Source organism: Sorex araneus, chromosome 3 (genome assembly GCF_027595985.1).
Source record: "Sorex araneus isolate mSorAra2 chromosome 3, mSorAra2.pri, whole genome shotgun sequence".
NCBI classification, from domain to species: Eukaryota; Metazoa; Chordata; class Mammalia; order Eulipotyphla; family Soricidae; genus Sorex; species Sorex araneus.
Genome location: NC_073304.1, coordinates 130,654,277 through 130,667,968, shown reverse-complemented (window position 1 = coordinate 130,667,968; position 13,692 = coordinate 130,654,277). Strand labels below are relative to the sequence as shown.

General features: G+C 41.4%; 1 protein-coding gene across 1 annotated transcript in view; it reads right to left on the bottom strand.

Annotated features, from left to right (window-relative positions):
- SLX4IP (SLX4 interacting protein) overlaps window positions 1-13,692 on the bottom strand; it is a 218,202-nt gene that overhangs the window by 71,919 nt on the left and 132,591 nt on the right. Inside the window, 1 exon segment of the mRNA XM_055131157.1 lies at window positions 5,298-5,387. Within this exon segment, the coding sequence (XP_054987132.1) occupies window positions 5,298-5,387 (90 nt within the window).

Genomic DNA, 13,692 nt, shown 5'->3' with positions numbered 1-13,692 from the left:
CTCACCAAGGTTTTCTTAAAACTATGTCTGCTCATTCCGTGATCTGACAAATTAATTTATTTCCCTCTGCCTCAGTTTTGCATTGAAAAAGAAAACACGCACTTGACAGCTTGCCTTGCACGCAGTCAACCTGGGTTTCATTCCTGGCATGACAAATGGTCCCCAGAGCACTGCCAAGAGTGATCCCTGAGCATGGAGCCTGGAGCAAGCCCTGAGCACTCCCCCCAAATAAAGCACAAACAATCAAATATCTTGTGTAAAATTAGGGTGTCAAATCAATATGGTAAAGAGTGTTATCATATAAATTTCAGTCTGTCCTATTGTGACAAATTGAGAGAATTTCAGTCAATGCAAGGACCCACAAAATAGGTGTGGGTAGGCAGTCCTGTGTGTAGGCAGTAACTGGATCAAGGAGGACCCCCAAAAGTTAAAATGGGCAGCCATTCATTTCAGTGAGATGATGTCATTTGGGAATAAAAGCCACCATGCCCCCAGTTCTGGTTTGTTCGAGAAGAATTAGAAACAATGGCATAAAAAAAAATTCCTATTTTTCAAACTTGGTTTACAATTTCTTAAAATCTAAAAACCACCATTCAGTAGTTTCTGGCTTTAGGTTTACAAATCTAATGAAAAATAAATAAGTAAATACATTAGATAGCTGAATGGAGTGCTGGAAATCAGTAATCTAATTTTCTTTCACATTCTTATTGATGATATTGTATATGCCCCATTTGCTTTTGGGAAAACTGCACTATATGCACCTCACAATGAAGAAAATAATTTAATAATATGATTTTTTTCTGAAATAGATTAGTATTTATTAGGTAACAGAAACACATAGTTCTAATTCCATGTAAGCATGCCGTACCTCTAGAGATGTTCTGGAGCTGCCTATTGTTTTACTGAATGAGTGCTATTTATTAAAAAGAAAACAACGAAACAAAAAAGCCCCCCCCCCAAGCAGTCTAACTATGTAATGGGAAGACACCATTTTAACTATACCAAAAAAAAAAAAATGTAAGCTGATATAGGAAAGGAAAAAAAAATGCATCTAAATCTAAATTTCCTTACTTAGATTAAGAACTGAGATGTGAAAAAAAACCAAACAAACCCAATAATTCTTGTTCAATTCCCAAAGACTCTGTAAAGGCTCTTGAGTTGCTGAGGTCACCTAAAACCTGTTTCACAGGTTCCTTGAAATGCCACCTCAAGCTGATCTATTAGAATCTTCATAAGTTAAAATGAAAAAAAAAAGTTTTTAAGTTGTTTCAAAGGACAAAGATAAACCAAGTTTACTTTTATTGCAAATGCACATATATTTCAAATGGTATAAGAAGACTCTTGATTTAGTTCACAAATATGAATTTCTAGATAAAATGCAAACTCGAATCTCTTTTGCTCTCATTTGTCAGCCAAGAGATGAGGTGCCTTACGGAATAGAGATATCCATTTACAGTTGAGAGTTCTGGCATTGTTCACACAACAGAAAGGCAGCCTTGCCTCACGCTGTTGTTTTAGCAATTAAAGAATTTTACTTTACATGCAGGGTTCAACCATGACTGAGCTAGAAAATATGCAAAAGACATTCATGGAAACAAAGATTGTTAAAATTTGGTCATAAATGCCCTATAAGGTTAGGAGCAAAAATAGCTGGACAAAAATAACACAAAGGCCCATACGCACAAACTTTTTGTCTATAGTTTCTATGCTTTCCTTCCATGAATGAGGTTTGACAAATGAAAGGTCATATGCAATACAATCAAGGCACCCTAGTAATTGACCACCACAAACTTTAGTAAGGCATGCTCTTCTAGTTGAACTGGAGGGCAGATGAGAAGATCAAGTTAAAACTTACTGATGAGTAAGACATAGAGAGATCTGAAATTCTCTAGACTAACAGAGGCTCACACTGGCTTCCTCAAGTTCATATATGAAGCGGTTTAACTGTTTGAATATGAAAACAATTTGTGCTGAGCTCAAATTTTACATATTTGAGTTCAGCACAAATAGTTTTCATATATATACATATAAGTATGTGTATATATACATATACGCATATATGTGTGTATATGTATACATATCTATCTATATATATGTATATATATGGACTGGAGCAATAGCACAGTGGGTAGGGAGTTTGCCTTGCATGCGGCCGACCCAAGTTCAATTCCTCCGTCCCTCTCAGAGAGCCCGGCAAACTACCGAGAGTATCTCTGCCCGCACAGCAGAGTCTGGCAAGCTACCCATGTCATATTCGATATGCCCAAAACAGTAACAACAAGTCTCACAATGGAGATGTTACTGGTGCCTGCTCGAGCAAATCAATAAACAATGGGACGACAGTGCTACAGTGCGTGATATATATATATATATATCGCCTGATTTATATATATATATATAAACCAGGCACTTTAAAAGGTTTTTTCACTACATAAAATGACCTAAAATGCTATCAACTGATCTAAAGTGATATACATGATAACCTTTCAGTACCTGTACTGCAAACCATAATGGTTAAAGTGTAAAGTGGGCGGGGAGGGGAAAGAGAGAGAGGAGAGAGAGAATGAACTGCCTCTCCCATGAGGCAGGCTGAGCTGGGGTGGCAGGAGGGAAAGTGGAGAAACTGGTAGTGAGAAATGTACACTGGTGAAGGATCAGGTATTGGAACATTATATGACTGAAACCCAATCACGCACAACTCTGTAACCTTGTCTCACAATGATTCAATCAAAAATAATAAATAAAATGTTATCAAACTGATGGCTCTTGAAATCATGACATGATCTAATGACAAAATTCAAGGCACAGAAACAAGGATAAGTTACCATGGGATTCTTCTCTCAACTAGCTTTTCTTCCCTTTCACACACACACAAGATAAAAATTAAAAAAATAAATAAACCTACAACTTCGGGGGCAGTTTTGTTATTGGATTTTGGGTTTTTTTTGTTTTGGGGCCACACCCCACAGTGCTGGGGGTTGCGCCCATCTCAGAGCTTGGGGAACCCTAAGGTGCCAGGGATCAAACCCAGGTCTCCGGCATGCAAAGCACTAGCACAGCCCTCTCTCCAGCCCTTCCCAGATGAATCTTCTATGCAAATTAACATGTTTTAAAGGAAGACCTTCAAGTGAACGCAGAAAGCCATCCGAGGAAAGCTCAGCTTGCGAGTCCCGCAGCCACCGAGTCCCGAGCGGTGGCTCGGCAGGTCCCATCGTGCACGAAGCGTCCTTGCTAAGTCATGCCCTGCTGCCCAGACACAGGTATAAGGTGGAGCAACGCAGCTGTGTGTGGCACCCTGGAAAAATCTAGTCTCATGCTTTGGCTAGAAGTGACTCACGCTTGGAGCTTTATTTTAAAAGTTTCCAAGCCAACTGGCTCTTGGCAAAGCTAACTACCTAACAAGAAAGGAAGGTGGAAAGCTGAGGTGACAAAGTGGGGGAAGGCAATGGAGGAAAGCGGGGGCCTGAGACGTTGACTCTAGAATGCTGTCCTCTTCAGTCAGAAGTCTCTGGGGTGGGGTACCATTGAGGGAATAGTTATCACTTTAAGGAAATGAGAAAAGTGCTGAATCATGGAGATGTGGAAGTAACCCAAAGCCTGGAACTAGATGAAGGTGAGCTGTACAAACAACCTACTAAATATTAAGTCAGGTCAAGTTATCTGAATGTAAAGCCCATCATATTGAATATCTTCTTATTCCAGCTTCACACCACCAATTATTATTATTATTATTATTACTATTTTGGTTTGGGGGCCATGTCTGGGGATATTCAGGGTTTACTCCTAGCTCTGTACTCAGAGTTCAGCCCTGTCAGGGCTCGGGGGACTAAATGGGTTGTTGGGGATCAAACCTGGGCCCAGCCACCTATAAGGTTCAAGAGCCCTGTTGGCTGTACTACGTCTCCAGCCCCTATTTGCAAACTTATGAAGTAAAATTTGATAACAGCAACTACTTTTTGACTCAAGATGAATGGACTTTATATTTCCTTTGGGGGTGACTTTATTTTCCGCCTAGTGATTTACAGAAAGTGACCTTAAAACACTTGTCCCATCAAAGTTTTGCCACAATCACTACTTTCATAAAACTTATTTTTATTTCCAGCTCTACCCAGCTTTTGTGATTAATGGACTGCATGGGAACAGGAAGTGCGGTAACATTCTGAAAGTTAGGGAAAAGCCATCGCCACGATTTCCCTGCTCTCTGGCCAGCGGGAATCTGGAGAAGGAAGCAAAGCATGGGATGAGAACAAGATGTGTGGGGCCATAGTGATAGTACAGTGGATAGGGGCAAGTGGCTGACCTGGGTTCAATTCCTGGTAATCCCTTGAGCCCTGCCAGAAGTGATCCTGACCACAGAGATAGGACTAAGCCCTGAGCACAGCCCCAAACTAACAACAACGACAACAAAGAAGAATGAGATACATCTTCCAACATAGTCGCACCAGTGGCCAGGAACTCCAACAGCCTCTGCAGGAACTTCTGCACTTACAGCAAGGGCTGAGGCCTGCAAGGTCAACCACTGTGCACCCCGGCAAGCGGTTTGGGGCTCTCCCCACTGTCTGCAGTGAGTGAAGGAACACGGTCCAACAGCTCTGGACTTGCTGTAAAAGGCTCATCCTAATAAAAGGATGCTAGAAGATAAAAGTACAAAAGATGAGGGTTGCAGACAGGTGGGAAAGATCAGCCTGTGTGAACCCTCACACCTGCTCCAGGTGCTCAGTCCCTTCTTTCGACCCCAGAGTGTTAAAAGCCCTGCTCACTTGCAACAGTCACTTTAACTTCTTTTAAGACAGAGAATTCCTTATCCCCAAACAAAGAGCTAGGAAATTTGAGGTTTAAGTCATAGAGAAGCATATGAAATATATGGATGTCTAGAGTTCCGAAGGGGGAGAAAAAGCAGGTGTACGTCTGTCATTGGCACAAAATGACTGTTTTTTAAGAGCTAAATATCACTCAATAGTTTTTTTGTTTTGTTTTGTTTTAAGGAAAATGAAGGCTGAAAAGAGCTAGTATTTCTTCTAGCAGTACTTGCTTGTATTTAACTCGTTCAAAAGGTTTGTGGTCAGAGAGAGAGAGAGAGAGAGAGAGAGAGAGAGAGAGAGAGAGAGAGAGAGAGAGAGAGAGAGAGAGAGAGAGTAGAGGGTTTAAGGTGCTTGTCTTGCATGCAGCCTAACCCGATTTGAGCCCAGCACAGCAAATGGTCCCTTGAGCAAAGAACCAAGAGTAAGCCCTGGAGCAGAACTGCATACGGTGCTCCCACACTCCTGGCGGGGCGGGCGGGGGGAGTTTTATGATACCTCTTTCTTCTGTTCAGAAAACCAGCTGGTGTCTTTGCTTGAACCTTGCGGCAATATATGAAGATCCACCAGGACAGCAAAATTCCCACACTGAAAGACATTAATGGCAGAGTTGGTACACGCCCTGCAAACAATGAGAGAAAATCTTACAAATTCCTATGTGGTTGCTCATGATAAAGTTATAATAGAGTTCACTACTGTTCAGAAATGTTAATACGGGTCACAGCTCCACAGCATAACCTACGGCTTCCTGAAAGTTCTATTTATGGTAGAAATGCTAAAGGAAATACAATTTTAATCTGGATAAAAAGCAAAATAGAATTCCATATTTTAAAGCACTTTTTGTTTGTTCTGTTTTGCTTTTGGGGCCGCACAAGGCAGTACTCAGGGCCTACTACTGGCTGTATGCTTAGGAATCACTCCTGCTGGTGCTCACGGGGCAATATTGGATGTCTGGAATTGAACTGATGTCTGCTACAGGCAAGTACCTAACATTAGACAATCTCTCTGGTCCCAACTGTATTTTAAGATGGACAAAAAAGATTTTTTGTTTTGTCCTCTTTTCACCCTAGAATGAAAAGAGGAGCACTGAAGAATGCGAAAGAACCAGTCCAAAGGAGATGAATGAGTTATGAAAACTAAGCATCACTCAAAAAACATTCTATATGCTATAAAAGTATGCTATAAAACTAGCCTCCTTTTGTTATTTTATAGGCACGTGCTATTCCGCACCTTTTTAAAAAAGAAAATATTGGGGCTGGAGAGACAGCACAGCGGGTAGGGCGTTTGCCTTGCACTCGGCCAACCCGGGTTCAAATCCCAGCATCCCATATGGTCCCCTGAGCACGGCCAGGGGTAATTCCTGAGTGCAGAGCCAGGAGTAACCCTTGTGCATTGCCACGTGTGACCCAAAAAGCAAAAAAAAAAAAATAATAATAATAATAAAAAAATAAAAAAAAGAAAAGGAAAATATTCTTTATCTGCACTATTTAGCAGGGTCCCAAACAACTCAGTGTGCCTACAACTTGAAGCGTGGCGACTGCAGCTAAGAAGCTGAATCCACCACTTGATGTCTTTACGTGTGGCTTTAGCATCACTTCGACAGTGCTGGGCACAGTGAAAGCGGCAACTCCCGGGACTCTGCTCGGGTCACTCCCAGGTTTACTCCAGAAATCAAGTATGGTGGAAGAGAGGAGTGTCAACCCAGGGCTCCGGTCCTTTAGGCTAGCTCCTTGGGGACAGGGCACTCCTGTTAGAGTTTGGCCCTGCCTGGGCAGACAGTACTTGGGGATGCCAGAGGACACACCCAGCACTGCTCAGGGGCCAGGGGGACATGCAGTGCTGTGGATCAAACTGAGGTGTTGTGTCCATACTCTTCCACTTGAACTGTCCTTCAGGTCCCTTAAATTTAGTTTACTTCTCTTAAATTTTTACTGAAACTATTATTTACAGGACTGGAGCAATAGAACAGCAGATAAAGCACTTGTCTTGTATACAGCAGCCCTTGTTTGAGCCCTGGCACCCCAAACGGTCTCCTGAACAGCACCAGGAGTATATTCTTGAGTGCAGAGCAGAGCCGGGTATGGCTCCCAAACACAGCAAAACCCCAAAAATAAAGAGAAAAGATCATTAGGGGGCTGGAATGATAGGACAGCAGCTAGGGTGTTTTCCTTGCACGTGGCTGACCCAGGTTTAATCCCCAGGAGCACACCTGGTGGCCTGGGCACTGCTAGGAGTAATTCCCGAGTACAGAGCCAGCCAAGGGGAAAACCTAAGTCTTGCTGGGTGTGGCTGAAAAACAAAAATAAAAATAAGACAAACTATGGTTTGCAGAGTTGTTTATAAGGTTTTGGGCACACAATGCTTGCACCTTCCAAACCAAACGCCTTGTGATCCCATCCCTCTACCAAAAACCTTAGCTTCTAACCCATCTCCCAATAACTCCCTGACAGATACATTTTTAAAATTCATCTATGCTGCTTGGGTTTCACGCTTTCAGCAGTGTTGTGTCTAGTGGTTAAGACATATACAGAAACCTCCTCGCCCAATACCACAGATGAGTCTGAGGCCCCTATGACACTTCAGACTTCCTCTTCCTGCTTCCCCCGCCCCACCGCCTTTCCTTGGTATTTCTGGTTCTTTAATCTAGGGCTGGAGCGATAGCACAGGGAGTAGGGCGTTTGCCTTGCACTCGGCCAACCCAAGTTCGATTCCTTTGTCCCTCTCGGAGAGCATGGCAAGCAACAGAGAGTATCCTGCCCGCATGGCAGAACCTGGCAAGCTACCCGTGGTATATTCGATATGCCAAAAACAGTAATAAGACTCACAATGGAGACGTTACTGGTGCCCACTCGAGCAAATTGATGAGCAACAGGATGACAGTGACAGTGAATCTAGAGCCAATTGTTTTTGCTCATTTTTTATATCGTCCATTCCCTTCACATGTTATTTAATATACCACACATTCACAACTTTTTAGACCATTCCTAACCTACATTCTTGTTCTTTCTTTGTTTTTCCTTCTTTTTTCTTCCTTTCTTCTTTCTTTCTGCCTTCCTTTCCTCTTTCTTTCTCTCTCTCTATCTCTCTATTCCTCTCTCTCTCTTTTTTTAACAGTACTAGGGCTAGACCACTTGCCTTGCATGTGTGAAGTCCTAGGTTTGATTGTCAGTACTGCAAAAGAAAAGAATGAAAGACCAAGAGTGTAGATTGGGAATGGTCTAAAAAGTTCAGAGGGTCAGTTATGATTCAGGGAAAAAGTCATCTTTGCACCTACAACTTTTTCTTTTTAAATTCTGTGCTACAATTCCATGGTAAAGAAAAGCCTTTCAATGGTAGGAATACTAGATGTAAATACAGGAAGAAAATAAAACTTGATGTCTACCTTAAACCACATACAAAAATTAGTCTGAGATGAATCATATACCTGTAAATAAAAGTCAACACTATCTTACCAATCTTTTGGTAGAAAAGTATTCTTAGGTGCTAAAGAGACAGTACAGTGGATAAGGCACTCGCCTTGCATGTGGTAGAGCTGAGTTAGATCCCCCTAACCACATAAGTCCCCTGGGCACCACTAGGAGTAATCACTGAGCACGGAGCCAGGAGTAAGCCTCTGAACACTCCTGGGTGTGGTCCAAAAACAAACAAAAAATAAATAAAGAAAAGCATTCTTAGATGCTACCCAGAAAACACTATAGAAAGAAAAAATATTGAATAGATGGTCAAAATTAAAACCCCTTCCTTATCAAGATACCATTAATAAAATGAACATCCTATTATGTAAAACTGGAGAACATATTCATAATACATATACTTTATGTTAACAACTGGTATCTGACGTATAAAATCCTTTTAAATCATTATTAAAATAAACAACCCAAACTTGAACACTTTACAAGTAGAATAAACAAATGGCTAATAAGCACATGGAAAATACCATCAGCCATAGGCAATGCAGATTAGAACCACCAACTAATATACTTTCTTGCCTACAAAAAAACTAAATTTTAAAAGACTGATTCCCCACTAAATGTTGCTAAGGTATAACAAGGCTCAATCATTTTAGCAAACCATTTATCAGTTTCCTATAGTTAAACAAATTTATTTAGCAAGCCATGTAATTCTGCCTCAGATATTTATTTACCCGAGGACTGAAATATATGTACATACAAAGATCTGTATGCAAAATTGTTCGCAGAAGTTTTATTCATAATAGCCAAATAGAAAACAAAGGAAAAATTGAACAACAGATAAATAAACAAAAAGTAGTATATTCATGCAGTGGAAATCTATTTATTACATTATTAATATACTCAATAGGAATTAATCTCAGAAACATTTTCTTGAACAAAATCAGTCTGGCTAATAGATGTAGTGTATGATTCCATTCACATAAACTCTAGAACATCAAACCTAAATTTTGTTTTGTGATATATTTTATTTTCATTTTTTAAAAATTGAATCATCATGAGATACACAGTTACAAGGTTGTTCATTATTGGATTTCAGTCATACAATATTCCAACACCTATCCCTTTACCAGTGCATACTTCCTACCACCAATGTCCCCAGTTTCCCTCCTGTCACCTCCCCCATAGTCCGCCACTGCCTCTGTGGCAGGCAGAAACTCCTCTCCATCCCTCTCTCCCTCTCCCCCCTCCTCTCTCTCATTCCTTTTGGACATTGTGGTTTGTAATACAGGTACTGAAAGGTTATCATATACATCCCTTTCCTATTTTCAGCACTCAGTTCTTGTCCAGAGTGATCACTTCCAAGTATTATTGTCACCATTGTCCCTTCTCTATCCTAATTGCCCTCCCTACCCCATCCCCCTTTAGCAAGCTTCTAACAGTGGACCAGTCCTCCTGGCCCTTGTTTCTAATACCTGTATTAGTCTCAAACTAAGTCAAAATTAAATTTTTGATGAAAGCAATCAGAACAAGAATTGCCTAGAAAGGAAGTGACTGAGAATAATCACAAAAGAATTTCTTATGGTGAGGTATATATCCTGATGGGGAACACTTCACTGTACATAAATTATATATCAAAATGTTTTAAATTCTGTGATAGTCATTTATATTTGTTGACAGTTATTTAAAATATAAATATCATGTCTCTGAAAATGTGAGGACACCAGCATTAAGTCCGGTGGATAACAGACATGCAGTGCACGAGGGATGGACTGGGTCTCCGCTGCCGTCACAGTCACTGGGGCTCACTGAGTGCAATTCACTATGCTGGAACCAGCATGTTATTTTACTGAAAGAGAATCACAGTCTATTTCGTGTTGTTGTTGCTGTTCTTTTGGTTTTTGGGGTCACATCTGGCAGTGCTCCGTGGCTCTGTTTGCAGGAGTGACTCCAGGCCGTGCGGAGGGAACCATAACTGATGTTGGTGTTTAAACAGGAGTCTGCCACACATGAGGCAAAAGTCTTATCTTCCATACTATCTCTCTGGCCACCGCAGAGAACATTGGAATGGAACTGAAAAAACACCAGTGTATCACATCAGTGTATCACATACAAAGGTCAAGGTTGGGTTGTGAAACTTACACATGAGTACACAAATTTATGAGATTAAAAGCCTATTTCTTACTGTGGGTTGTGGTTAAAAAAACCTAAAAACCATATCCATATTTACTATTATTTTAAAGGTTTATTCATAACTGTTGATTATAGGTTTAACCTTTAAGGAGTATGCTGCCACCAGGTGGAGGTCGAATGCCACAAAGAATGGTATTTACTAACGGTTATTAACCTTTCATGAGCCTTGGCCAGCAGGGACACTCAGAAAACCTCCACAGAATAATATATTTAAATGCACAAAATACAATGCATAAGGCTGAAAACAGAAACAAGCGTACTGAAGGACAGCTGTATATTTTTTAAAGACAAAGATTGTTCTATCTATCTAGATAGAGAGATAGATACATACATACATATACATATAATATATACATACACATATATATCTTATATTGAATCACCATGAGATACAGTTACAAAGTTGTTCATGATTGGGTTTCAGTCATACAATGTTCCATCACCTCCTGCACCTTCACCAGTATACACTTCCCACTACCAATGTTCCCAGTTTCTCTCCTGAACCCTCTCTTCTCGCTCTCTCTCTTTCTGTCTGTCTGTCTGTCTATCTGTCTCTCTCTCTCTCTCTCTCTCTCTCTCTCTCTCTCTCTCTCTCTCTCTCGTCATTGGGTTTGCAATATCAGTACTGAAAAGGTCATCATGTTTGTCCCTTTACCTACTTTCAGCACTTGGTTCTTGTCCAGAGTGACAATTTCCAGCTATCTTGGGTCCCTTCTCTGTCCTAACTGCTCTCCCCCACCACGCCTTGTGGCAAGCTTCCAACTATGGTCCTGGCTCTTGTTCCCACTGTCCTGGGATATTAATCTCATACTATGTTTTTTATATCCCACAAATGAGTCCAGTAATTCTATGCCTGTCCCTCTCCCTATGACTCATTTCACTCGGCATGACTGTGATTATTTTTACTGTAAGAACTTGATGATTAAGTCATGGCCACTGTCACAGAAAGGTGTGTCCAACGACTCCTATATATTTGAAGCAGAAACAAGCAAGAATATTATATTCAGGTATCTTCTGAAACTATAAGATAAAAAGAACTATGACCAATCTCCAACAGTGGAAAATACTGATGATATGATTTATCTGGAAACCATTCATTACAAGTCAATCTAAATAAAGATCACTTTTAGAGGGGCACAGTCTACCGTTCGGAGGCGATTATTGGCTCTGAGATGTTCAGGAGACCGTATGTGGGTAATATAACTAGGGTAGGCACACGCAAGGCAAGCACCTTACCCTGGTACTATCTTGCTATCTCTCTGGCCAAAGATGGCATTTGTTTCCTAAGATGGTTTATTTATAAAATAAACCCATTTTATTGGCTTGTCATAGGTGTTCTATCCTGACGCTTCAGTCAAGCCAAATTGTCGGTGATTCCTCCTTCATTAGCAAATATTAGAAGATATATATTTATTTAGAAATAAGTAGGGTTGCATGAATACCTTAAACTGAACTATGAAATAGGAACTCTCTGAAGAATTAAAACAGCAAGATCCAACTGGGCCCATGTTAGCGATCTCTTATGCAAGGGCTCAATGGCTCCAGGGTGAGATACAACAATCTGCACATGCTTTCTTCTAAGGAAACACTTTTTGATCATTTTTAGAGAATTATTCATAACAAGTAATACAAAATAAATTATTTAGGACCTGGTATTGGGGCAGACTTGAGTGGTAGCTGGAAAAATTCTAAATAATGGTGGTGGGTAAGGTGTAATGGTGGTGAGATTGATGCTGGAATACTGAATATAATAAATTATTGTGAACAGCCTTATGAAGAAAAAATTAAATACAATTTTTTTTAAATTACAACTGGGTATTTTCTCATCATCTTATAACTTGGAACCCTGATCAGAAATAGCCACACATAAGTTTAATGTAAACAGACTTGTTAGAATGTCTTTTTCCTTCCTTTCTTCCTTCCTTCCTTCCTTCCTTCCTTCCTTCCTTTCTTTCTTTCTTTCTTTCTTTCTTTCTTTCTTTCTTTCTTTCTTTCTTTCTTTCTTTCTTTTTTTAGAATCTTGAAATCTCATGCTGGTGACCAAATTTCCCAGGATTTTTGGTAATCTCCCTCACAAGGGACCCTTTCTCCTTCGTAGCCTGGAGATCTCTCTAGCAGGAGCTCCCTAGAACTCTGGGAAGTATTCTGCCTTCCTTCAGTGCTCTATTCCCAAGTTTACTCCCAGGAGTAAACAGAAGTGAAAAAAGGAAAGAAAGAAAGAAAGAAAGAAAGAAAGAAAGAAAGAAAGAAAGAAAGAAAGAAAGAAAGAAAGAAAGAAAGAAAGAAAGAAAGAAAGAAAGAAAGAAAGAAAGAAAGAAAGAAAGAAAGAAAGAAAGAAATCCTCTCCCTGCTGCTGGCAGCTCAGCCCTCGTTTCTCCTCCTTAATTAGGAGCTATTTCTACTCTCAGCGGAGAAGAGATTCTCCAGCTCTCTTCCCGGGCCGCCAGGCAGTAGCCCTCTCTTCTTCCCCCAGCCAGAGTTACTTCTTTAACAAAGGCCAAGTAACTTCTTGAATGGCCCAACGGTCACCAGAAGGAGCCTCAGATGCTGGCGTGTATCTCCAGGCTGTGGCCAGTCCCGCGCCTGCCTCTTCCACTCTGAGTTCTACCCAGACCCGACAGCCTCCTTCCCCGGCTCCACATCAGTGGCCAAGCTTCATCTCCGTGACGACTGAGAGTGACGACCTGTCTCGTTCCACAGCTCACCCTCCCCTTGGAACGGTAGGGCGACTTTTCCTCAGCGTTCCTGGATGCCCTTGAGACGCCACTATCAGGGCAACCACGAACCTACAAATGGGAGCACAGTGCTTGGCTGGAGGAAAAACCACTGAGGAGGCCTGGCTGGCTCTCCCACTGCTCCTGGGCATGTGCCTTTGCCTCCGTTTCTACAGTGTCCCCAAGGCTAAGTGAACTTCCTGGCAGCTGGGACCCCAGAAGGACGAGGGGCAGCTCTGTGAAGCTTTCCCACACAATCTCACAGCCCCGCCTCTCCTTGCCCCCGGCCCCCATTTCTGGACTGGACTGACTAGTTCAGAGAGGGCCCTGCTGGATTGTTGGCCCCTTGGTGGAAACTGGGTCCATACCTCAGTGGACTCTGTCCTCTGAGGATTAGCACAGTACCAGCACACACATAGGATTTAATATTTATGAAAGCGAAAGAGAGCGAACAAATGACAGGACAAATGAGCTGAGATTCTGGGCAAACTCCAGCTTTCTAGGCCAACTCTGGGCTCGCAGCCTGTGCTGGGACAAGCCATTCTACATCATCCCAGGACACTGATGTATCCAAAA